The following is a 27,247-nucleotide window of genomic DNA, read 5'->3' on the forward strand; positions in this document are numbered from 1 at the left end:
TATCTTTGAATAAAATATTGGGATAAACTCACCTGATAACATTTTAAATGGCATCTCTTACTATCCTACCATATATCCATGTGCTCAGTCGTATCCAACTCTGGGCGACGCCATGGACTGTAGCCGCTAGGCTCCTCTGTCCATGGGATTCTCCAGAAAAGAATACTGGAGTGGGTTGCAGTGCCCTCCTCCAGGGGATCTTCCCGACCCAAGGATTACCTCTCCTTTATTGGCAGGCAGATTCTTTACCACTGTGCCACCTGGGACACCCTCCACATAGTCACACAAAATATACTTTATAAAAAAAGTAAGAGGTCCCGAATTATTAAAAGAAAAACACCTGAAAGTTCATAATCCTTTACACAGCGGTCAAAGTTTCTACACTATGAATTTTGGTTGTGGGCATACATTTTTTAAAAATGCAAAACATCAACATGAGCACCAGGACAATCTCTTGTGCTTCTTGAGATCAGAAATGAAGTTGAACAAGAATTCATGAGGGAATATCTGAATATCCACAAAGAAACAAATAACAAATAGAACAACTCCTGTTTGTAAAATGCTTTAGCTTCTCTGTCCATGGGATTCTCCAGGCAAGAATGCTGGAGTGGGTTGTCATTTCCTCCTCCAGGGGGTCTTCCTGACCCAGGGATCGAACCGGTCTTACATCTCCTACAGTGGCAAGTGGGTTCTTTACCACTAGCGCCACCTGAGAAGGCCTGATAATTTTTAAGGACTGTGAAATACTTGACATTCATAACAATCTTTTGGGTCAGATAGCTGAAGGAATCGCACGTCAAGCTGTGGAAACTGAAGTACACAGGGTAGAAAAACAGATGAGTTCTTTCCATTGCAATTCCAAACTCCTTTACATTTGGAAAATGGATTTTTGACAGTTCAGTCTGTGGAAAAAATTCCTACAATTGTCCCAATCATACCTGGCTGAAAAGATGCTCAAGGCAGCTGTGTATCTTGTCCTGTTTATCACGAGAAATGCGAACATTTAGGGGAAGTTCATCACCTAGATATTGAAAAAAAAAATCATTCCTCTTACGTTTAACATTCCAAACCATTTTCAAGTAAAAAAAGGAAAACATAATTAAACACTAGCTCTTATTCCATGTTAGTTCTCACATTCAGAAAAAGAATTCCAAAGCTTTTTGACAGACATTAGGATGTTAGATTATCGCTCCTTTGAAGCTGCAGTAAAAACAGAGGGACTCACAGAAAGAGCCCTGTGGTACCCATGTCAATGATTCTTCCAAATGGTGTATTTTTCTAATGGTCGAATAGTTGGAATAAGTTGGAATAAGTTGCATATTTCAAATTTAAGACATTTCCCAACTGGATGAAAAGTCTTTTGTTCTTCATACACACAAAATAAAAACTGTATAAAGCATTTATATCAAGCAGTATTTTTCTCATTACCCCCTTCCTTATCACCCACCTGAGCTCGGGTGTACCTGCTGTCTTCAAAGCCCGTCCCTCCTCTGCACACAGTCAGCGATGTCTAATGTTCTCGTAAAATTTGTTTCCTGTGCAGTAATGCTATCTACCATTTATAACCTTCTTCCTATATTCTAAGTACTGGCTGAGGCACTATGGTATTCAATTATTTTTTTTTTAATTTATTTGTTTAAACCCTTCATAGTACTACAGAAACATCATAAGACAGCATTTATTAACATAAAAATCAGTTTGTTCTTTCCCTCTTTCAAAAAATTCACTGTTTATAATGAGATTGGGAAATTGACTTTCTCAGGCATGTAAAACAAAGGCCATTGTGTGGCCACCAAGAATGGCTGTTCAAAGATTAAAATGCACATGGATTAAACAAATTAATCCCAGAGGGCTGGCATCAAAGCGTGCATGTGGCTTCACCAAACGCACCTGAGTCCATTTCATCGCTGTGAAAATATGAGCTGCACTGGCTGCTGCAGATGCTGGTAAAGGAGGCAACGGAATTCCTATTGCTGTTGCAGTCACTGAAAATAATGAGGTACATGTCATTTTCACAAAATTACAAAGTTTGGCAAAGTTTCCCTGTCACTTCTTATTGGATAAACATAGTATGTGACTGTGATATTTGTTAATATGCTTCATAGAAATTGATGAGAAAGGCAAGTTTGCGCAAATCACATTTTAGCTTAGATTAAAAGAAAAAATTTCAAATTCAATCATATTTCAAATTTTCTTCTTATATAATCTAATCGTGAATTACTTTTAAAATGCACAGTTATTGAGACTTCCCTGGTGGTCCAGTGGCTAAGACTCTGCACACTTAATGCAGGGGTCTGGGTTCGATCCCTGGTCAGGGAATTAGATTCCGCATGCTGGAAGTAAGAGCCAATGCAACCAAATAAGTACATTTTTAAAAAATTAAAAAGTAAAATAAAAGGCATAGTTAATTTACAGGAGTCAAACCAAACTTAAAACTTATCATGATCCATTTGATAGTATATGCCTGTAGTTGATTTATTAAGAAAGACAAATCCTGTTTCATGATCTCTGCCTATGAATCCTTTCTCTTAACTTCGATTTTAACTCATTAATTGCATTCTGAGCCCTTTCCCATCCCCTCAAGGAAGATGATTCCTTGTCTCCACTCCAGAGCCCAGCAAGCATGTCTCACCAAGTAAGTACTGGATAATGATGAATGACAAGGGAAAGAAAGTTGGAGATGTTTTTGTGTAAATATGGACACAAGACAGATTTCAGATTTCAGAAATAGTGCAGCAGACAAAATTCTTTTTGCCTTTCGGAATAAGTAAAAAAGACTTATTTAACTTTAAATATACATTTAAAATTTCTCTTTTACTCTAGCGAGAACTTGAGAATAATTTTAATTATCTGATAACTAGAAGCTGAGGTAAGAAAGTATTTTTAGATCTGTAATTTCCCACTGGAGAGAAACCACAGGTTCTTATTAAAGGGCATACCAGTCCCCTTAGAAGCTAAAAGGTAAAAGAAACAGTAAAAGTGGTTAATCTGTTTTTTATATTATTAAATTTCTAGAAATAATTAACTCACATACTCATTAAAATCCTTTTCATATAGAAACTGGATATGTAGAGTGGTTAATAAATTGCAAGCCAGGCCACCTGATTTCCTGGGTAAATTATGTAACTTCTGTGAGTCTCAGTTTTCTTAGATGTAAAAAGCAGTTAATATCAGAACTTGCTACAGAGGACTGTGGTAGGAATTACCTGAAGTCATCCTGTTTTTCCCATGTGTCTGGTAAAAATAAGCTTTTTTTCAACTTTTTATTTTATATTGGGGTATTTATTGTTGTTCACTCACTAGGTCATGTCTAACTCTGCAAACCCATGGACTGCAGCACACCACACTTCCCTGCCTTTCACTATCTCCCAGAGCTTGCTCAAACTCATGCCCATTGAGTCGATGATGCCATCCAACCATCTCACCCTCTGTTGCCCTCTTCTCCTCCTGCCTTCAATCTTTCCTAGCATCAAGTTCTTTTCCAAAGAGTTGGCTCTTCGATTCAGGTGGCCAAAGTATTGGAGCTTCAGCTTCGGCATCAGCCCTACCATGGAATAGTCAGGGTTGATTTCCTTTGGGATTTACTGGTTTGATCTTCCTGCAGTCCAAATGACTCTCAAGAGCACCCACATTTCAAAAGCATCAATTCTTCAGTGGTCACCCTTCTTTATGGTTATAGTTTCAGATGGACAGCAAAGGGGACACAACCATGCATAAATATATGTTTTAATGGGACCTATGAGTTTGTGCTAAATATCTCTGATAAAACAACTTTGATTTAATAATAATTACTAAATAACTTTTAATTGTAAAACACTGCATAATAAATAAGTTCATGAGAGAGTAATCATCTTCAGTTGATTTGAATAAAATGTAAGGTTCTGAAGCTGCACACCCAGCACACATGACAGGTTACCACCACCTCCCTCGGGTTCCAGGAGACGTAAGGGCCCAAAGGAGAGAAAGCACATTCGATTAATGAAGTTCACTGGCGGAGCCATCATGTGAACGTCTGGTAAGAAGATGGCAACAGAGTCTGGAGGGAAGGTGCTATGGGGTGAATCGTATCCCCCTCCTCAAATTCATATGCTGAAGTCCAACACTCAGTGTACCAGACTGTGACCTTATCTGCGGGGAGGGTCGTTACAGAGGTAATCAAGTTAAAATGAGGTCATCAGTGGGGACCCTAGTCCAATATGGGCTTCTCAGTGGCGCTAGTCATAAAGAACCTGCCTGCAAATGTAGGACACATAAGAGACATAGGCTTGATCCCTGGGTAGGGAATCCCCTGGAGGAGGGCATAGCAACCCACTCCAGTATTCTTGCCTGGAGAATCCCATGGACCGAGGAGCCTGGCAGGCTACACTCCAGAGGGTCGCAAAGAGTTGGACACGACTGAAGCAACTTAGCAGGCACGCATGAATACTAGTCCAATACGACCAGTGTCTTTGTAAGAAGAGGAAGTGTGGACACAGAGACACTTGGAAGGAAAAGGATGTAAAGAGACAGAAGGAGAAGACAGCCAACTGCAAGCCAAGAAGAGAGACCTGGTCCAGAGCCTTCCTTCACAGCCCTCAGAAAGCAACAGCATTGCTGACACCTGCATTTAGACCTCTGGCTCTAGAACTCTAGGATAATAAACATAAAGTTCTGTCGTTCAAACCACCTGGTTCTCGGTACTTTGTTCCCGCAGTCCTACCAAAACTGTACAGAATGCATGGCAGGGAAGGAAAAATGCACAAAGCTGGTCACAGAGGTGAGGGAGTGAAATTTGTCCAATTAGCTTGAAACACAACGTAAAAGGAGAAACAAGACAAAAAGAGCCCCTATTCTCTCAATAGTCCAATAATCAGAAACAGCTGTTGCTGTTCAGTCAGTAAGTGGTGTCTGACTCTGTGTGACCCCATGGATTATAGCACGCCAGGCTCCTTTGTCCACAGGGTTCTCCAGGCAAGAATATTGGAATGACTTGTCATTTCCTCCTCCAGGGGATCTTGCCAACCTAGGTATTGAACCAGTGCCTCCTGACTGGCAGGCAGATTCTTTACCTCTGAGCCACCAGAAACAGATATTCCCCCCAAACTGTTAACACATGCACAATTTGCTTATTTTCCATACATGTTGCTGCTGCTGCTGCTGCTAAGTCACTTCAGTCGTGTCCGACTCTGTGTGATCCCATAGACGGAAGCCCCCCAGGCTCCCCCGTCCCTGGGATTCTCCAGGCAAGAACACTGGAGTGGGTTGCCATGTCCTTCTCCAATGTGTGAAAGTGAAAAGTGAAAGTGAAGTCGCTCAGTCATGTCTGACCCATAGCGACCCCACGGACTGCAGCCTACCAGGCTCCTCCATCCATGGGATTTTCTAGGCAAGAGTACTGGAGTGGCTTGCCATTGCCTTCTCCGTTCCATACATGTTACACAATCCATAAGAGAATAACAAATCTCCTAAATTAGACCCACTCAGCTGGAGAAAAAAACGTTTTTTCAAAATTTATACAGATTATAAAAGGGAAGAATTTGAAAGACTGTGATGTCTCACTGTGCTCTGTCTGATATTGGTTAAGAGCTGCAGTTATTTTATGGGAAGTCCCCTGGAAGGCAAGGAGATGAAACCAGTCATTCTTAAAGGAAGTCAACCCTGAATATTCACTGGAAGGACTGATGCTGAAGCTGGAAGCTCTAGCACTTTGGCCACTTAATGCAAAGAACTGACTCATTGATAAAGATCCTGATGCTGGGAAAGACTGAGGGCAGGAAGAGAAGGGGGTGACAGAGAATGAGATGGTTGAATGGTATCACTGATTCAGTGGACATGAAGCTCGGCAAACTCCAGTGTACGGCCATACCACCCTGAACACACCTGATCTCATCTGAAATTGGGCAAACGGAGATAATCAGGGACAGGGAAGCCTGGCATGCTTCAGTCCCTGGGGTTGTGAAGAGTCAGACATGACTTGGCAACTGAACCACAATAAATAAAAACAAGAGTCGAAAATTTTTTTCAAGACCTTTGTGGAAAACACAGAATCACCTTCAACTTGGTTGATGAGAGGAGTTTCAGGAATGAATGTATTTACCTGTAAGAGTCTCTGTTGCTGATGGTGTCATGACCCGAGTCTTCCTGCTCGTCTCCAGCCATGTTGAAACAGACACGTTTGCTGTTTCTCTCTCCCTTCTCATTGTCACTGTCTGTTGGGACTATGGACTCGGATGCCTTACGTTCTAATTTAGGAGAATATGTTATCGAAGACAGAAGGCTGCAATGGGATTTAAAAAAGAAAGGATAAGTGTACATTTTCACACAGGGGGTTACGAGTAACTTACCTTGCTTATTAAATACAATAGGCTTCCAGATATTTCTAGAATGCTTCTTCTAGATTTCCCCCGAAATTAATATCCTATTGCATATAATAGGGCTTCCCTGGTGGCTCAGTTGGTAAAGAATCCACCCACAATGCAGGAGACCTGGGTTCAATCCCTGGGTTGGGAAAATCCCCTAGAGGAGGGCACAGCAACCCACTCCAGTATTCTTGACTGGGAAATCCCATGGACAGAGGACCCTGAAGGGGCTGCAGACCATGGGGACGCAAGAGTCGGATATGACTTAGCAGCTAAACCACCATTGCATATAGAGCCTGTCATGCCAAGTTCCTCTCAGAGTAAGAGAAACAGCACACTACTTGGATGAGAAAGTTGTATTCAAATCTAGGTTCTGCCACAGATTAGCTGTGTTATCCTAGCGAAACCAGGATAGTTCTCCTTGACATCTATGAAACATAGATAGTAAGAAGAGTGTCCCACAGAGTTGCTGTGAGAATGAAATGCATACAAAATAGTGCTGGCCCACCATGGGCATACCTCGCTCCCCAGCCACTGTCATCACCATGTAAAGATATCTGGGAAACTTTAAAGTGCTAGCCAAATATTAAAACGAACACTAAATGGGCAAAATCTCCTCCCTGACTTACCTTCAGACAATAAAAACCCATCTACCCCTCTCCCCGGAGAAGGCAATGGCAAGCCACTCCAGTACTCTTGCCTAGAAAATCCCGTGGATGGAGCAGCCTGGTGGGCTGCAGTCCGTGGGGTCGCTAAGGGTCGGACACGACTGAGCGACTTTACTTTCACTTTTCACTTTCACACATTGGAGAAGGAAATGGCAACCCACTCCAGTGTTCTTGCCTGGAGAATCCCAGGGACGGGGGAGCCTGGTGGGCTTCCGTCTATGGGGTCACACAGAGTCGGACACGACTGAAGTGACTTAGCAGCAGCAGCAGCAGCAACCCCTCTCCCTCTGCTTTGGGTTTCCTCCAGGCTTTCTCTATTTGTCAGAGAGAATGTCTTGTGGGCAAACCCTTCTCATGCTCCTGTGAGTCCTGCCACTGTGACCCAAAGATGCTAAATACAGTCACGTACAAGATGCGGACAGGAATCAGCAGGGGCTGCTACCCCAAGGGCATCCACAATCCACTCATCATCAAACAGTCATGAATCTTCCCAAAGGAAAAGTTCTTCCACTGGAATTTTACAGCTAAAACACACTGTCAGACTCTGAACTGGCATTAAACTAGATTTTGACTCTGAGTTGTGGCTCTGCAGTAAAGAATCTGCCTGGCATTGAAGGAGATTCAGGTTTGATCCCTGGGTTGGGAAGATCACCTGGAGAAGGAAATGGTAACCCACTCCAGTATTCTTGCCTGGAGAATCCCATGGATAGAGGAGCCTGACAGGCTACAGTCTAAGGGGTCGCAAAGAGTCAGACATGATTCAGCAAAGAAATAACAGCAATATAACTGATTCCGCCAGGCTAAACTCGAATGTTCAGTTGTAAATTACTTCTTAACCTGTCTAACTCAAAATGACACAATCATGGAATTACTTCTGGAAAAACAGTGGAAACAGTGTCAGACTTTATTTTTTTGGGCTCCAAAATCACTGCAGATGCTGACTGCAGCCATGAAATTAAAAGACACTTACTCCTTGGAAGGAAAGTTATGACCAACCTAGAAGTATATTAAAAAGCAGAGACATCACTTTGCCAACCAAGGTCCGTCTAGTCAAGGCTATCGTTTTTCCCGTGGTCATGTATGGATGTGAGAGTTGGACTGTGAAGAAAGCTGATCGCCGAAGAATCGATGCTTTTGAACTGTGGTGTTGGAGAAGACTCTTGAGAATCCCTTGTACTGCAAGGAGATCCAACCAGTCCATTCTAAAGGAGATCAATCCTGGGTGTTCATTGGAAGGACTGATGCTAAAGCTGAAACTCCAATACTTTGACCACCTCATGCGACGAGTTGACTCACTGGAAAAGACTCTGATTCTGGGAAAGTTTGGGGGCGGGAGGAAAAGGGGACGACCGAGAATGAGATGGCTGGATGGCATCACCAACTCTGTGGACATGAGTTTGAGTGAATTCCGGGAGTTGGTGATGGACACGAAGGTCTGGTGTGCTGTGATTCATGGGGTCGCAGAGAGTTGGACACGACTGAGCGACTGAACTGAACTGAACTGAACTGAATCTAAAACTGAAACTCCAATACTTTGGCCACCTCATGCAATGAGGTGACTCACTGGAAAAGACTCTGATGCTGGGAGGAATTGGGGGCGGGAGGAGAAGGGGACGACAGAGAATGAGATGGCTGGATGGCATCACCGACTCTGTGGACATGAGTCTGAATGAACTCTGGGAGTTGGTGATGGACAGGGCGGCCTGGCGTGCTGTGATTCATGGGGTCACAAAGAGTCGGACATGACTGAGTGACTGAACTGAAATGAACTGAACTGAACTGAATGTCAAGCCCAATGCTGTGCAATCAGCAAATATTTATTAAGTGATTTCACTAATGAATTAATTACATTTATTGTACCATGTGTCCTTGCAGCTGTGAATATAGCATTTCACAAAACAAAACTCCCTGCCTTCCTGAAGCTTAAATTATACTGGGAAGAAACAAACAATAACCAAATAAGCTGTATAGTATATAGTGTGTGGACAGTGATGCTGAGTCACTCAATCATGTCCAACTCTTTGGGATGCTATAGACTATAGCCCATCAGGCACCTCTGTCCATTGAATTTTCCAGGCAAGAATACTGGAGCAGGTTGCCATTTCCTCCACCAGGGGATCTTCCCAACACAGGGACTGAACCTGCATCTCCTGCATTTGCAAGCAGATTCTTGACCACTCTACCACCTGGGAAGCCCATATGGTATATCACACAACTACAAACAGGAAGGGGAAAAATAAAATTAAAAAAAAAAAAAGGTAGGAAGCTTGGGCTGCAACTTCAAATAGTCTCACCATGAGATGGTATCTAAACAATATTTTGGCATTTTATAGTTTTTAGACACTTGGGAGAATCAGGAAGTTGTATTAGATTGCTCAGGGCTCTGTGAAGCTATGAATTATTTTAAAGACACTTTTTCTATTTGGAAGGATACTTTCATGTCTCGTAAGATAGATTGTACACTTCTTCACTCCCTCCACCCCAAAGGTTAAAGCATTAGATTAACTCCAATTACCCAAACTGCACACTGCCAGACAGATGAACCCTGAATACCAAAGAGGGAAGAGATGACAGAGTTCTCATTCTGTGAGGAGTCCTGTGCTTTAAACATCTTTTAAATGAGAAGTCATGGGTCTCAGTATAAATACTTTTTTCAAAGCTCTGCAAATTATGTTCACATATTTGCTTTCCATTTTAAACAGTTGTAGTCTTGATTGTACTGATCCCATGGGAATACCTGTTAGGCTAACAAACACAATGATAGAAAAATAGTGTTTTTGACACTGAGTTTTGTTTTGTATTTTTTGTTTTTACAAAATTTCTAGATTCTTAAAAGCAATAATAGAAGCTAAAGCTCAATATTTATGCTCACAGATATATTTTCCTTTTCTTTTGCTCATGTACCGTGTTAAAATCTCTCTGACAGCTTATAGATCCATTGATTCTGAATGAACGTCCTGAGCTGAGCATCATTTCTGGTCAGTATGCACCTAATGCTCCTGATACATAAAGATTTTTGTATGTGGTAGATTGCACCTAGGGCTACCCAGGTAGTTTGAGTGGTAAAATTCCTCCTACCAAGGCAGGAGACGTAAGAGACACAGGTTTGATCTCTGGGTTGGGAAGATGCCCCTGGAGAAGGGCATGGCAACCCACTCCAGTATTCTGGCCTAGAAAATTCCATGGACAGAGGAACCTAGCAGGCTTCAGTCCGTGGGGTCGCACAAAGACAGACATGAATGAAGCGACTTGGCACACACATACACACACACACACACAGGCAAGAAGGCACCATCTTCCACAAATTGGCCACCAGCCTAACACTTGAGTGCCTGGAAGGTCAGGCACGCTGGCTTTAGAAGCAGGGCTTTCCAGGCAGAGGTGCATCACGTTCTGTGACCAAAAAGAGGCTAATGTAACAGGAGCTCAGGGAAATAAGTTATTTTTTTGGCGGGGGGACAAATCATGTTGGGATGTACAGGCCACAGTAACGCATCTCCCATTCTTCTACTTGCACTTCAGTGTCATTAAGTGGTTTTAAGCAAACAGCAAAATCTACCTGTACAGATTCCTCTGGCATCTGCCTAATATAGAATGTACCAGATGGAGAGACACAGCTGGAAAGTTCTATACCGAGTACTAGGGAAGGGATGATGGTTACCCAGTGGAAGGTGATGGGGTGGACAGGTTCTCAGGTACAACTGACAGAACCTGATAAGGTGCTGGAGGAGAAGTGAAAGGAAAGAAACGAATCACAGATGATACCTAGACTCTGGCTTCACTAATGGAAGGGATGGAGAATACTTTCCTGAGAAGGGGGTGACCTTGATGAGGGAGGGGTCAAAGTAGATTTAAATAGGTCAAAGTAGACATGAGGTTCAGAAACAAATTTAAGTTTGAGGAGTCTGTGATACAGCCCAGTGTTTCAGAATCCAACTCACAGACAGACTGTGAGAAGAAATCATTACGAGTAATCATAAAACTTCCCTATATCAGGCTTCCCTGATAGTTCAGTTGGTAAAGAAAGTGCCTGCAATGCAGGAGACCTAGGTTCGATCCCTGGGTTGGGAAAATCCCCTGAAGAAGGGAAAGGCTACCCACTCCAGTATTCTGGCCTGGAGAATTCCATGGACTATACTGTACATGGGATCACAAAGAGTCGGACACGACTGAGCGACTTTCACTTCACTTAATTATAAAACTGTGACCAGTGAGTTAACACACCTTAGCTTTTATGAAACTGTGCCTACTTATTTACATTAACCAGAAAAATGCTTGGGAAAACCTAAAAGATAATTAATTCAATCACTAGCCTTGACGTTCCTATCTGTAATCTCTAGGTGGCTAACTGTCCTAAATAATGTGTTTTGTTCATCACTCAACTATGGGGCCCCAGACACTTGGAAAATGAAGTCTGTTCTCAAATTTTGTATCTTTACCAGCCCTCAATACTCTTTATGAATTTTCTTCCTATAAGAATACACAAAGTCTGAATTTTAAAACCCCATCAAATATTTGAACTCTCCATGATATATTTTTCCCTTTACTTGTATCTAGTACCTGCTGCTGCTGCTGCTGCTAAGTCACTTCAGTCGTGTCCGACTCTGTGTGACCCCATAGACGGAAGCCCACCAGGCTCCCCCGTCCCTGGGATTCTCCAGGCAAGAACACTGGAGTGGGTTGCCATTTCCTTCTCCAATGTGTGAAAGTGAAAAGTGAAAGTGAAGTCGCTCAGTCGTGTCCAACCCCCAGCGACCCCATGGACTGAAGCCTACCAGGCTTCTCCATCCATGGGATTTTCTAGGCAAGAGTACTGGAGTGGCTTGCCATTGCCTTCTCCGATCTAGTAACTAAGTGTCATTAATTGGAAAATAGTCCATTAAAAGGCAAAAGTACTTAGTGAGAGAGTCAATCCCTAGGCAGACTGATAAGAAGTCCAGGGACCCAAGGAGGAGAAAGGAGTCTGGGGCTCTCAAAGTGGAGATAGGGATATGGAATTCTCAAGGAGGAGAAAAGGACAAACTTTTTTTTTACTCTACATTGCTTCAGTTCAGTTCAGTTCAGTCCCTCAGTCGTGTCCGACTCTTTGCGACCCCATGAATCACAGCACGTCAGGCCTCCCTGTCCATCACCAACTCCTGGAGTTCACACAAACTCATGTCCATCGACTCGGTGATGCTATCCAGCCATCTCATTCTCTGTCTTCACCTTCTTCTCCCGCCCCTAATCCCTCCCAGCATCAGAGTCTTTTCCAGTGAGTCAACTCGTCACATGAGGTGGCCAAAGTATTGCAGTTTCAGCTTTAGCATCAGTCCTTCCAATGAACACCCAGGATTAATCTCCTTTAGAATGGACTGGTTGGATCTCCTTGCAGTCCAAGGGACTCTCATGAGTCTTCTCCAGCACCACAGTTCAAAAGCATCAATTCTTCGGCGATCAGCTTTCTTCACAGTCCAACTCTCACATCCATACATGACCATGGGAAAAACCATAGCCTTGACTAGACGGACCTTGGTTGGCAAAGTGATGTCTCTGCTTTTTAATATACTATCTAGGTTGGTCATAACTTTCCTTCCAAGGAGTAAGCGTCTTTTAATTTCATGGCTGCAATCAGCATCTGCAGTGATTTTGGAGCCCAAAAAAATAAAGTCTGACACTGTTTCCACTGTTTCCCCATCTATTTGCCATGAAGTGATAGGACCAGATGCCATGATCTTTGTTTTCTGAATGTTGAGCTTCAAGCCAACCTTTTCACTCTCCTCTTTCACTTTCATCAAGAGGCTTTTTAGTTCCTCTTCACTTTCTGCCATATGGGTGGTGTCATCTGCATATCTGAGGTTATTGATATTTCTCCCAGCAATCTTGATTCCAGCTTGTTCTTCTTCCAGTCTAGCGTTCCTCATTATGTACTCTACATATAAGTTAAATAAGCAGGGTAACAATATATAGCCTTGACGTACTCCTTTTCCTATTTGGAACCAGTCTGTTGTTCCATGTCCAGTTCTAACTGTTGCTTCCTGATCTGCATACACGTTTCTCAAGAGGCAGGCCAGGTGGTCTGGTATTCCCATCTCTTTCAGAATTTTCCACAGTTTATTGTGATCCACACAGTCAAAGACTTTGGCATAGTCAATGAAGCAGAAATAGATGTTTTTCTGGAACTCTCTTGCTTTTTCCATGATCCAGCGGATGTTTGCAATTTGATCTCTGGTGCCTCTGCCTTTTCTAAAACCTGCTTGAACATCTGGAGGTTCACGGTTCACATATTGCTGAGTCTTAGTCAATTACACAAGTCAGTTTAAACTCTGTACTAGGGATTATACAACAACAATGTATCTGGCTGGAGGACAGTTTCTCCTTCCTGAAAATCTTCTGACTAATCCTGATATCTTAGAATATATAATGGGAGTGGGTCTGGAGGATCTTTCTATTGTTAAATTCTAATCTTGTTATCCTAAAATGTAAATTGTGGGAGTGGGTCTGGTAAAATTTTCACAAACTTGAGACATTCTTTTGATTCATTGTAATAACTAATAAAAGGTATACAACTCCATTGCTAACACTAGCGAAGGGGGCACTCTTTCTGCCCCCTTCTGATGTCTTTGTCAGAAGCTTTCTCTGTCTCCTTTATACTTTAATAAAACTTTACTACACAAAAGCTCTGAGCAATCAAGCCTTGTCTCTGGCCCCAGATTGAATTCTCCTCCAGAGGCCAAGAATCCCGGCATCTTTCGTGGTTCAGCAACAACCTTTCATTAGCTTCTCAAAATGGAACAGGAATCACCAAGTCTTGATGAAATTTATAACATCACCTTAACTTCCTGTTGCTGCTGCTGCTGCTACTAAGTCACTTCAGTTGTGTCCGACTCTATGTGACCCCATAGATGGCAGCCCACCAGGCTCCCCCGTCCCTGGGATTCTCCAAGCAAGAACACTGGAGTGGGTTGCCATTTCCTTCTCCAATGTGTGAAAGTGAAAAGTGAAAGTGAAGTCCTCAGTCATGTCTGACTCATAGCGACCCCATGGACAGAAGCCTACCAGGCTCCTCCGTCCATGGGATTTTCTAGGGAAGATTACTGGAGTGGCTTGCCATTGCCTTCTCTGTTACTAGACAGCAAATCTGTCTCTAGTTCTATCTTTGGATCTGAACAAGGTGGGAGGATTTAGAGGAATGTCTACAGGTCATGTCAAAATACATGTTCCCAAGAGACAGGAAAACCAGACTTTATGATTAGACAGGCTCAGCACCAGGCAATTTCACAGGAATGAATGACTTCTAGAAATGCGAGCAGTGAGATGCTTCGAGGTTTTAATTCTCTTAAAAACTTGGCAGAGCATCTGAGATCTGCTTCTTCACTCTGCAGAGAATAATTTCTACATGGTGAGAAAATTGTTTGGTAGCTAGCTTTTTAAATGATTTGTCAAGCTCCACTGCAGCATCTCTGAATGACGCAATGGGAGACTCCAGGCACTTGGATGACCAAACTATTTTAAAGCGATTAGGTTACACACTGAATTATGGTGAAACATATTTATATTTAGAATTAAATTATATGGTGCACAAAAACAAGACCAAGGAAGTTTCTCACATCACTGGCTCATTTCACTTCACTTTCCTAGCAAACATTCACAGTTGGTGAAGGCTTTTAGAATAACAGGTAATATTATTTTAGAATTAATTTAGAATTTTAGAATAACAGGTAATATTAATTTAGAATTTTAGAATAACAGGTAATATTATAATAACAGGTAATAAATTAAGTTTATTAACCAAACTACCTAAAATAGGTAAACATTTTAGGTAGTTTGGTTAATAAAAATAGCTTAACCCTGTTTCAGAAATTAGTGCTTTAAATATATAAGCATTTTAAACCAAGCACGGGAAGCCCCTTGGCTCTAACCATTTTCTTGAAAGTATATCTACTTTAGCTGAACTTGTAAAAAAAAAAAGTCAATAAATTAACAAAGACAGACAAAGTCTGGACAACTGCCAGGAAGTGCTGGGTATTCAGTGCATTAGAAATCCAGTCTACAAGGCAGCGTTCACTCAGGTACATCAATAATTCTACCATTGACAAAGGACTCCTCTGAAAGTGAGGAGTAATAACTCTTGGTTTAACGAAAAGTGTGGGATTGGTCCCGATGCTCTCCTAAAATCCCTTTGAGATCTCAGATACATGATTCAATGCTACTATCTATTGCCTTATTAATTAAAAGTCTTCCTCCTGAACTTTCTAAATACTGCAGGGGAAAAAAAGAGACTGGCTTCTAAAATAGAGTATAACATATATATTAATAATAAAATCAATTTACTAGGAGAAATATACCGTCCTAAAATATTAACTTCTCTGTCACACTGTCATTCTAAAACAATTCCAAATATCATATAATTGGTTAAAAATAACCATGTGTTCTCTCAGTAATCTCAAACTATTTAACTTGTCTATAAATGCCATGGTCACAATATACCAAGTGATAAAAGTAAATTTAAAAATTAGTGTATTAGACAAAGGAAAACAGAATTTTATTTCTAAATTAACTCATAAAAATGTCACAAAGCAATAGCACAGTAAATCAATCAGTTCAGTTCAGTTCAGTCGCTCAGTCGTGTTCGACTCTTTGCGACCCCATGAATCACAGCACGCTAGGCCTCCCTGTCCATCACCAAATCCCAGAGGTCACTCAAACTCATGTCCATCAAGTCGGTGATGCCATCCAGCCATCTCATTCTCTGTCGTCCCCTTCTCCTCCCGCCCCCACTATTAAAATATAATTTTAGGATCTTCCTGGTGGTCCAGTGGTTAAGAATCTGCCAATGCAGAGGACACAGGTTTGATCCCTGGTCTGGGAAGATTCCACTTGTGGCAGAGCAACTAAGCCTGTGCCCTAGAGCCTGTGATCCACAATAAGAGAGTAACCCCTGCTCACCTTGCCACAACCAGAGAAAGCCTACACACACAACAATGAAGACAGAGCACAGCCAAAAATAAACAATTTTAAAAAATTTTTTAAATAAATAAAGAGATAATCTTAGAAATATGATGCAGCTAATATGGTGATTTTCATCTCGAAATTTCAAAAATGTGTAAAGCAAGAGACAATGTCAGTTAAAATTTCATTAGTCTAATTACAACAGAGCTTTAGAGTATTCTAAATATTTTAACTCCAATGTGAATTATCCATGGAAGTAGGGAAGATGTGTGTGAACTAAATAATACACATTTGATACCGATCTAAATCTGCAACTCCATAGAGAGTACAATAAAAAGAGGAAAATGATCCTGAAATAGTCTTAAGATTCGACCTATTAGGATATATTCAACAATTTCAGGTTCCTAAATGATATGAGAGTCCCTTATACTGCAAGGAGATCCAACCAGTCCATTCTAGAGGAGATCAATCCTGGATGTTCATTGGAGGGACTGATGCTAAAGCTGAAACTGCAATACTTTGGCCACCTCATGTGACGAGTTGACTCACTGGAAAAGACTCTGATGCTGGGAAAGGTTGGGGGCGGGAGGAGAAGGGGACGTCGGAGAATGAGATGGCTGGATGGCATCACCGACTCTGTGGACATGAGTTTGAGTGAACTCCGGGAGTTGGTGATGGACAGGGAGGCCTGGCGTGCTGTGATTCATGGGGTCGCGGAGAGTCGGACACGACTGAGCGACTGAACTGAACTGAACTGAACTGAAATGATAAGCAAGCATGTCAAGCACTGGGCTGATTGCTCTTTGTATTAATTTTTATAATTTTCACCATAAATCAACAATTTGTTATTATTCACCCCATTCTATACACGAGGAAGTGAACTTGTAAAGTCCTGTATTTCCTAGACTAGATGTGATTATAATCACACCCATGACATAGCCAACCTTCCTACAGAGTTCAGGCAGTTCTTCAACCATCAAATTCTGGAATGAGACTCAGAGTTGACCTCTTTGGAAGAATATTATTCAACTCCTTCCTCTTCTCTGTTCTTAATTAAAAAAAAAAAAATTCCAAATTACTGGCACATAGATTTCGATAATTCCTCAGTAAACCAATAATTCAATCAGAAGAGAAAAACAGGTGTTGGTCATTCCTAGGGTTACAGACTTTTGTTTTTACTCATTTAACATGTCAAATATTCAGTATTTTTTACATTTTTCCATAACATCTATCAAGAGTCTATCCACCAAATATTGTGTTTTTGTCTGTAACAGATACAAGTGATTCCCTATACACAGTTCGTACTCTTCCAGTCATATTGTTCAATCGGACATTTGCACACCGAAACTCAGTGTTTTCTGTATGAAAGAATTTTATTGTTCTCTCTGGTACTAAGTTCAGTTCAGTTGCTCAGTCGTGTCTACTCTTTGCGATCCCATGGACTGCAGCATGCCAGGCTTCCCTGTCCACCACCAACTCCCAGAGCTTACTCAAACTCATGTCCATTGAGTCAGTGATGCCACCCAACTATCTCATCCTCTTTCGTCCCCTTCTTCTCCTGCCTTCAATCTTTCCCAGCATCAGGGTCTTTTCTAGTGAGTCAGTTTTTCATATCAGGTGGCCAAAGTACTGGAGTTTCAGCTTCAACATCAGTCCTTCCAATGAATATTCAGGACTGATTCCTTTAGGATAGACTGGCTGGATCTCCTTGCAGTCCAAGGGACTCTCAAGGGTCTTCTCCAACACCACAGTTCAAAAGCAACAATTTTTCAGCCCTCAGCTATCTTTATATGAGGAATCCATATATATGGGCTTTCTTTATATGTGAGAGTCCAACTCTCACATCCATATATGACTATTGGAAAAAGCATAGCTTTGATGAGATGGACCTTTGTTGGCAAAGTTACATCTCTGGCATTTTAATATGCTGTCTAGGTTGATCATAGCTTTTCTTCTAAAGAGCAAGCATCTTTTCATTTCATGGCTGCAATCACCATCTGCAGTGATTCTGGAGCCCCCCGAAATAAAGTCTCTCACTGTTTCCATTGTTTCCCCATCTATTTGCCATGATGTGATTGGACCAGATGCCATGATTTAAGTTTTCTGAATGTTGAGGTTTTTTTTTTTAATGTATTTATTTTAATTGGAAGCTAATTACTTTATAATATTGCAGTGGTTTTTTCCATACATGGACATGAGTCAGCCATGGGTGTACATGGGTTCCCCATCCTGAGCCCCCCTCTTACCTCCCTCCCCATCCCATCCCTCAGGGTTGTCCCAGTGCACCAGCTTTGAGTGCCCTGTTTCACGCATCGAATTTGGACTGGTGATCTATTTCACATATGGTAATATACATATTTCAATGCTATTCTCTCAAATCATCCCACCCTTGCCTTTTCCCAAAGACTCCAAATGTCTATTCTTTATATCTGTGTCTCTTTTGCTGTCTCACATATAGGGTCATCATTACCATCTTTCTAAATTCTATACATATGCATTAATATACCGTATCAGCGTTTTTCTTTTTGACTTACTTCATTCTTATAATAGGCTCCAGTTTCATCCACCTCTTTAGAACGGATTCAAATGCATTCCTTTTAATAGCTGAGTAATATTCCATTGTGTATATGTACCACAGCTTTCTTACCCATTTGTCTGCCAATGGATATCTAGGTTGCTTCCATGTCCTGGCTATTATAAACAGTGCTGCGATGAACATTGGGGTACATGTGTCTCTTTCAATTCTGGTTTCCTTAGTGTGTATGCCCAGCAGTGGGACTGCTGGGTCATATGGCAGTTCTACTTCCAGTTTTTTAAGGAATCGCCACACTCTTCTACATAGTGGTTGTACTAGTTTGCATTCCCACCAACAGTGTAAGAGGGTTCACTTTTCTCCGCACTCTCTCCAGCATTTATTGCTTATAGACTTTTCGATAGCAGCCATTCTGACCGGCATGAGATAGTACCTCATTGTGGTTTTGATTTGCATTTCTCTGATAATGAGTGAGGCTGAGCATCTTTTCCTGTGTTTGTTAGCCAGCTGTATGTCTTTTTTGGAGAAATTTCTGTTTAGTTCTTTGGCCCATTTTGTGATTGGGTCATTTATTTTTCTGGTATTGAGCTGCCTGTATATTTTTGAGATTAATTCTTTGTCAGTTGCTTTGTTTGCTATTAAGCCAACATTTTCACTCTCCTCTTTCACTTTCATCATGAGGCTCTTTAGTTCTTCCTCACTTTCTGCCATAAGGGTGGTGTCATCTGCATATCTGAGGCTATTGATATTTCTCCCAGCAATCTTGATTCCAGCTTATGCTTCATCCAGCCTGGCATTTTTCATGGTGTACTCTGCATATAAGTTAAATATGCAGCCTTGATGTCCTCCTTTACCGATTTGGAACCAGTCTGTTGTTCCATGTTCAGTTTTAACTGTTGCTTCCTGACCTGCATACAGGTTTCTCAAGAGGCAGGTCAGGTGGTCTGGTATTCTCTGGTACTAAATGCTTCCTTAAAACACAGGTCAACAGAATTTACATGTTCTGATTCAATGGACACGAATTTGGGCAAACTCTGGAATATAGTGAGGGATGGGGAGCCTGCCGTGCTGCAGCTGATGGGCTCACAAAGAGTCAGACACCACTTAGTGACTGACATCGTTTGAACAACCACATCGTTTTTAAGGTGATGGAATGAAGAGGATCTAAACAGTCAGCAGAAATTCCTATATTTTCAAACACTACAAAGAATAATGGATGTTCAAGAGTCCCATTTCCTACAGCTATTTTATCAGGAACATTTAAAAGTAAATAAAATACTTACTCATCTATTTGACAAACACACATCTCCACCTCTTTCAGTGCGGTGTGAAGTTTGCCCAGAAGTTTCTGATAGATATCCTGGGTTTCTAAGTCTTCTTCCTTCAACAAATACCGGAGACCATGTCCATCTTGCTGTCCCAGAGACAGACCTGAAGGGGCTGCCATGGTCGTGATCGTATGTTGAATGTACACCATAGGGCTTAGTTTTCCTGAGGAGTTAAAACCATTCTATAGTAACAACTATTACCTTTAGCTTACAGTAGCAATCCAGTGCAATCCATTTTAGATGCCAAATCTTACAAAAAATAAAATGCCAATCCAATGCTAAATTTAATTCAAGAATTAAAGCTTATAGGGAGTTGAGATTCAAAATTAGGAAACAATTCAATCCCACGGCCCACTCTGATGGCATGGGATGGTACTCTGCTTTTCTTGCAGCTGCTCCTCTTATATTTTTCTCATAGTTACAGGGCCATTTCAGATGAAAGATTTCACAGCAAGATGAGCTGTGCTTATCAGACATATTTGGAAGCCAAAAACAATCATTCTTTTTGAAGGAAAAATAATACAAAATGTCCACTTTCATCCTACAAACACTTATGCATAATTATTCAAATGACTAGAGTGAGGAATCCTTTAGTTCAGACTTGCTGACATGCCAGGAATCTATTCAATTCCAGGAATGCGGGAATAGTTATGACTGCCTAAGTTACTTGTCATAATTTGATAAAGTTTAAAAAGCTAACCTACCTTGTTCAGATTTGTTTTCTTTATCATGCAAATTATGCTTCCTACTATCCAACTGAACGCCAAACGCACTCCCCAGGGATGTTGATGTTTTGGGATAAGAAACTTCCATCACATTGACATGGCAGTTGGTGGGGCAGAAGTCACTGCTGTGAAGAGGGGAGATTCTAGATTTGGCCTGTTTAAAGGTGGGCCAAGCTCTGTTCTTTAGCACACGAGAAAACTGTAAATGAAAGACGAAAGAGAAAGCAGTTAAACGCGCTGTGATACTCAAACATTTCACTCCTGTCACCCACAGCAAAGTCAGAGGAAAATCACGTCAACTGGAATGGGTGAAACAAATGATGAGTTGTTGGAAATTAAGTCATTACTTTAAAACCCACACATTCTTATAAAAGCAAAGCCACAGAGGCAGCAAATGCAATGGATGCCTTTGAAACTCTGACTGCAAGCTAAGTGGTAAAAGAAATGAATTTAAGTGATCAATACCACTTGCTAGGACTCAAATCCACAGGCTCCTAGCAGCTGAGAGTCAGAGAGAGAAATCGAATCAGTGTCCTAGGACACCAAGATAGGAACATAATATTTAAAGCGAGGCAAGCTGGCAGAATAGGGCAGCTGTCAGGTCAAGCGTAGAAGAAGAGGGATTATTCCAAACACTGTGAGAAAGCTGACCCAGACCTGAGTCTGTGAACAGGCTAGAGAGCAAAGCTCTGTGGTGGTACCCCTGAGGCAGAACAGACTGTACCTTCCATGGTTTCTACTAATCCCTGCTGAGCCTTGGGTCAAGATCAGCCTGAAGACTGGTGTGGACTCTGCTTCTATGCCATTGAGAATAAAGTGATGCTCAAGGAATTTACACAGCTTCCTTAGATAGCCACTAAATGACTTAAAACTTTGCAATTCATCCATGGTCTAGACACGCCATGGTTTACATGTGTGCTAAGTCATTCAGTCCACTCTGACTCTTTGTGACTGCATGAACTATAGTCCACCATGCTTTTCTGTCTATAGGATTCTCTAGGCAAGAATACTGGAGTGGGTTGCCATGCCTTCCTCCAGGAGATCTTCCCAACCCAGGAATAGAACCCACATTGGCAGGTTCAATTGGCTTATGTCTCCTACATTGACAGGCAGGTTCTTTACCATGAGAACCACCTGGGAAGCCCGCCATGGTCGACACAGCCACCTAAAGTCTGATCCACACCCAGGTTATCTATCCAAGCTCTCTTCCCCTTGCTCCTCTGCCTTGCACTCAGCTCCTCTCCCACACCGTCTACTCTCTGGAGATCCTGGTACAAACTGTTCAATGTCACTAGAATATTCTTCCTTCATTTCCAAACTTACTTCTATGCACTTTCAAGTTCTGTGAAATTGTCAAGAGATGTTCCTTGAGTGCCAGTCTAAGTTCAATTTTCCTGGTGTTAGGTTACAGCACTCTGTAACTCCCCCTTATAGTTATGAATAACTTTCTCATTTCCCTCTCCCTGAGCAGATGTGAACTCCATGAGGGTGATGCTGACATCTGTCTTGTGTACCACAAACAAGTATCTCACAGAGATAAAGTAGATTATAGTTTCAGAAGCAAAGGACCGAGAGCCACCAGCTCCCTATGTTTCAGTTGCGTGTGTGTACTTAGTCACTCAGTGGTGTCCAACTCTTTGTGACCCCATGGACAGTAGCCCATCAGGCTCCTCTGTCCATGGGGATTCTCCAGGCAAGAATGCTGAAATGGGTTGTCATTTCCTCCTCCAAAGGATCTTCCCAACCCAGGGATCAAATCCAGGTCAAACCCATTGCAGGCAGATTCTTCACCACCTAGGCCACTAGGGTATGTCATCCCCAAAACTGAAGGGCTTCCTAGGTGATGCTAGTGGTAAAGAACCCACCTGCCAATGCAGGAGACATAAGAGACAAGGGGTCAATCCCTGGGTCAGGAAGATCCTCTGGAGGAGGAAACGGACTTAGCGACTTTTCTAGGTTAAATTCAAGAATAAAGATGTGACATCAAAAATCACATCTTATAAGCTCACTATTAGAATATGATCTATCTTATGTATATATTAAACTATGCTTCCGAATCATATATCAGAAGCTATGAAGCTCAACAAAGTGCTAGCACATAATAGGACTCTGAATGGAATGGACTAAAATGCAGGAACCTATTAACAAATTATTAACATATTTGATAATGATATATAGTGGAAAATGGGACTTCCCTGGTAGCTCAGCTGGTAAAGAATCCCCCCACAATGCAGGAGACCCTGGTTCGATTCCTGGATCGGGAAGGTCCCCTGAAGAATGGATAGGCTACCCACTCCAGTATTCTTGGGCTTCCCTGGTGGCTCAGATGGTAAAGATCTCTGCAATGCAGGAGACCTGGGGTCAATCCATTGGCTGGGAAGAACCCCTGGAAGAGGGCAAGGCAACTCACTCCAGTCTTCTTGACTGAAGAATTCCATGGACAGAGGAGCCTGGCTACAGTCCATGGGGTCACAAAGAGTTGAACATGACTGAAAGACTAAGGACAGCACAGTATAGTGAAAACAGCCTAAACATTGAAAGAAAGAAAGGCATTTAGAGAATTCTTAATCTATTTTAAAAAATATTTATTTATTTATTTGGCTGTGCCAGGTCTGTTAGGTGCAGCACATGGAATCTTTAGTTGAGGCATGCAGGATCTTTTTTTTTTTAAGTTGTGGCACACGAAATCTTAGTTGTGGCAGGTGGGTTCTAGTTCCCTGACCAGGGATCGAACCTGGGCCCCCTGTATTGGGTGCATGGAGTTTCAGCTACTGGACTACCAAGGAAGTCCTAAGAATTAATCAATCTATTAATCTCTAGTAAACCTCTAGCAGGGCTTCTCAGGTGGCACTAGCAGTAAAGAACCTGCCTGCCACTGTAGGCAGATGTAAGACACATGGCTTCGATCCCTGGGTCGGGAAGATCCCTGGAGGGGAGCATGGCAACCGTCTCCAGTCTTCTTGCCTGGAGAATCCTATAGACAGAGGAGATTTGCCAGCTATGGTTCAGAGGGTTGCAAAGAGTTGGACACGGCTGAAGTGACTTCATGCATGCAAATCTCTAGTAAATAGAAATCTATTACTCTCTATTACTAAAGAAACTGTGGCTTATCTCGGAAAGAACCAGAATTTAAGGGCAGATGCAAACTTTCACTCAGAAGTTCTTTCCCACTGTAGTCCCAGGATAAACACCTTAGATCAGGCTCCGAAGGCACACACAATAGCAGGGAGATCAATTTCATTGTCTCACAGCATCCACTGTAATAGGCAGTTAGCCTTTTCTCTCCTTCTTTCATTTTAATCAACTACTAAATCATACAAAAACATGAAAGAAGCATCTATGCATGATCCTGGGTTGTGTTGGAGATACAACTCCTGCCCCTACAGATAGTATTTTTGTGTAAACAGGAACTATCTCTTGAAAGCTCATTAAATATAAGGAAGAAGTATTCCCACTTCCAAAAATAAGCCCAATTATGGAACTATTTGGAAACAGGAAAGGAAATCCAGAATTTTTAAAAGTTCTCAGGCCAATAGAGAGTGAGTGCGTTCCTCCAAACAGCACGTAGTTTTGCATCTGGATCCATTGCCCACACGTCCTGCCCCATGGGGATTAAATGCCAGCTTAGGGTTCACTGGGGTCCCCAGCAAGGTATGAACATCCATGGCCTGTTCAGTTCCTCAGTCGTGTCTGACTCTTTGTGACCCCATGAATCACAGCACGCCAGGTCTCCCTGTTCATCACCAACTCCCAGAGTTCACTCAAATTCACCTCCATCGAGTCAGTGATGCCATCCAGCCATCTCATTCTCTGTTGTCCCCTTCTCCTCCTGCCCCCAACCCCCCTCCCCCCAGCATCAGAGTCTTTTCCAGTGAGTCAGCTTGTCACATGAGGTGGCCAAAGTATTGAAGTTTCAGCTTTAGCATCAGTCCTTCCAATGAACACCCAGGACTGATCTCCTCTAGAATGTACCACTGGCTAAAAACTCAAATCTGATGGCAGCAGCCTGGCAATGGAAACTGTAACAATATCAACCTCTTTCTATTTTTAAAACCTAAAACTTTGAGTCAAAACAATAACAGAAAGCCAGCCTCTTTGAGATTTTAGTTTCTAAGGATACATTTTATTTTATAGAAAGAGGACTGTTTGAAGCTTTTATTTTGGAGAAAAATGGGTTGATATTAATAGTTTGCGCTTCCCTGGTGGCTCAGTGATAAAGAATCTGCCTGCCAGTGTAGGAGATTGGGGTTCGATTCCTGGGTCAGGAAGATCCCCTGGAGAAGGAAATGGCAACCCACTCCTTTATTCTTGGCTGGGAAATCCCATGGACAGAGGAGTCTGGCAGGCTGCAGTCCACGTGGGCACAAACAGTCAGACGTGAATTAGCAACTAAACAACAAATAATAACAGTTTAAAAGTAAATATGTAGAAATTAAAAATATATATTCACAAATGCTACAGTTTCTACTGACACACATTTGATATACAAATGGAGTTTACTTTCCATGACAGACTATTACCTTAGGTATCAACATTTGATTCAAAGTGAAAAGATTTTTGAAATGTTTTCTTGTCAAGTTTGTTTCTCTACTTCATTAGAAAGATACCAAACTAGAGCCAGACATCCTGGAATGTGAAGTCAAGTGGGTCTCAGGGAGCATCACTACGAACAAAGCTAGTGGAGGTGATGAAATTCCAGTTGAGCTGTTTCAAATCCTAAAAGATGATGATGTGAAAGTGCTACACTCAATATGTCAGCAAATTTGGAAAACTCAGCAGTGGCCACAGAACTGGAAAAGGTCAGTTTTCATTCCAATCCCAAAGAAAAGCAATGCCAAAGAATGCTCAAACTACCACACCATCGCACTCATCTCACACGCTAGTAGAGTAATGCTCAAAATTCTCCAAGCCAGGTTTCAGCAATATGTGAACCATGAACTTCCAGATTTTCAAGCTGGTTTTAGAAAAGGCATAGGAACCAGAGATCAGACTGCCAACATCTGCTGGATCATCGAAAAAGCAAGAGAGTTCCACAAAAACATCTATTTCTGCTTTATTTACTATGCCAAAGCCTTTGACTGTGTGGATCACAATAAACTGTGGAAAATTCTTCAAGAGATGGGAATACCAGCCCACCTGACCTGCCTCTTGAGAAACCTGTATGTAGGTCAGGAAGCAACAGTTAGAACTGGACATGGAACAACAGACTGGTTCCAAATAGGAAAAGGAGTACGTCAAGGCTGTATATTGTCACCCTGCTTATTTAACTTCTATACATCATGAGGAACGCTGGGCTGGAAGAAGCACAAGCTGGAATCAAGATTGCTGGGAGAAATATCAATAACCTCAGATACGCGATGACACCACCCTTATGGCAGAAAGTGAAGAAGATCTAAAGAACCTCTTGCTGAAAGTAAAAGAGGAGAGTGAGAAACTTGGCTTAAAGATCAACATTCAGAAAACTAAGATCATGGCATCCAGTCCCATCACTTCATGGCAAATAGATGGGGAAACAGTGGCTGACTTTATTTTGGAGGGCTCCAAAATCACTGCAGATGGTGATTTCAGCCATGAAGTTAAAAGACACTTGCTCTTTGGAAGGGAAGTTATGACCTACCTAGACAGCATATTAAAAAGCAGAGACATTACATTGCCACCCAAGGTCTGTCTAGTCAAGGCTATGGTTTTTCCAATAGTCATGTATGGATGTGAGAGTTGGACTATGAAGTAGGCTAAGTGCAAAGAATTGACGTTTTCGAACAGTGGTGTTGGAGAAGACTCTTGAGAGTCCCTTGGATTGCAAGGAGATCCAATCAGTACATCCTAAAGGAATTCAGTCCTGAATATTCATTGGAAGGACAGATGTTGAAGCTGAAGCTCCAATACTCTGGCCACCTGATGCAAAGAGCTGATTCATTGGAAAAGACCCTGATGCTGGGAAAGATTGAGTGTAGGAGAAGGGGACAACAGAGGATGAGATGGTTGGATGGCATCACCGACTCAATGGACATGAATTTGGGTAAACTCCAGGAGTTGGTGATGGACAGGGAGGCCTGGCATGCTGCGGTTCATGGGGTCACAGAGTTGGATATGAGTGAGCGACTGAACTTAACTAATAATTCTAAGTAGATTTATGGTCAAGAAGTGATGATGATGAAGGGATTGCTTTTAAAGCACTGAAGTCCTAGTTCCTAAATGAAAAATAAAAATAAGTGAGACAGTGTTCCATAGGACTGATATCTAGTTGGCTGCCTGCCAAATATGTGACGCAAAGTCAATTCTTAATCTCCCTGAGGAAAAAAGCAGGATGATAAGAGTATTCAGTACACATGGCTACTTCGAGGCTCAAACAGCAATAATGTACATACGAGAGCTTTCAAACTTCAGCAACATTCTTTTTATCATTTGAAATTACTGCCCAGTAGCCTGTCCACTTCTGCTTTAAAAGGTTCCCAAGCGCCCAGTTACTCCTGAGGAAATGGGAGATGCTTCTCACATGACAGGATGTTTTTGAGAATCACCCATTTTGGGGGAACCCCTATACTTTCTGCTTCTCATCCCCTACAACATACACCCCTCATCAGTTCAGTTAACTCGCTAAGTCATGTCTGACTCTTTGTGACCCATGGATTGTAGCCCACCCAGCTCCTCTGTCCACGGGATTTCCCAGACAAGAATACTGGAGTGGGTTGCCATTTCCTTCTCCAGGGGATCTTCCTGATCC

General features: G+C 42.0%; 1 protein-coding gene across 4 annotated transcripts in view; it reads right to left on the minus strand.

Annotated features, from left to right (window-relative positions):
- PREX2 (phosphatidylinositol-3,4,5-trisphosphate dependent Rac exchange factor 2) overlaps positions 1–27,247 on the minus strand; it is a 293,115-nt gene that overhangs the window by 107,393 nt on the left and 158,475 nt on the right. For all 4 annotated transcript variants that reach the window (XR_008686780.2, XM_055432691.2, XM_055432693.2 and 1 more), the window contains 5 exons: positions 20,503–20,722; positions 19,754–19,961; positions 6,077–6,256; positions 1,891–1,985; positions 939–1,021 (listed from right to left, as the gene is read on the minus strand). Coding sequence is in view for 3 of the 4 variants with exons in the window: in XM_055432691.2 (XP_055288666.2) it covers positions 939–1,021; positions 1,891–1,985; positions 6,077–6,256; positions 19,754–19,961; positions 20,503–20,722 (786 nt within the window). In the remaining variant the exon portion in view is untranslated. The remainder of the gene's footprint in view (positions 1–938; positions 1,022–1,890; positions 1,986–6,076; positions 6,257–19,753; positions 19,962–20,502; positions 20,723–27,247) is intronic.

This window comes from Moschus berezovskii, chromosome 16, assembly GCF_049115385.1.
Source record: "Moschus berezovskii isolate FMDL1 chromosome 16, NW_MosBer_1.0, whole genome shotgun sequence".
Taxonomy (NCBI): domain Eukaryota; kingdom Metazoa; phylum Chordata; class Mammalia; order Artiodactyla; family Moschidae; genus Moschus; species Moschus berezovskii.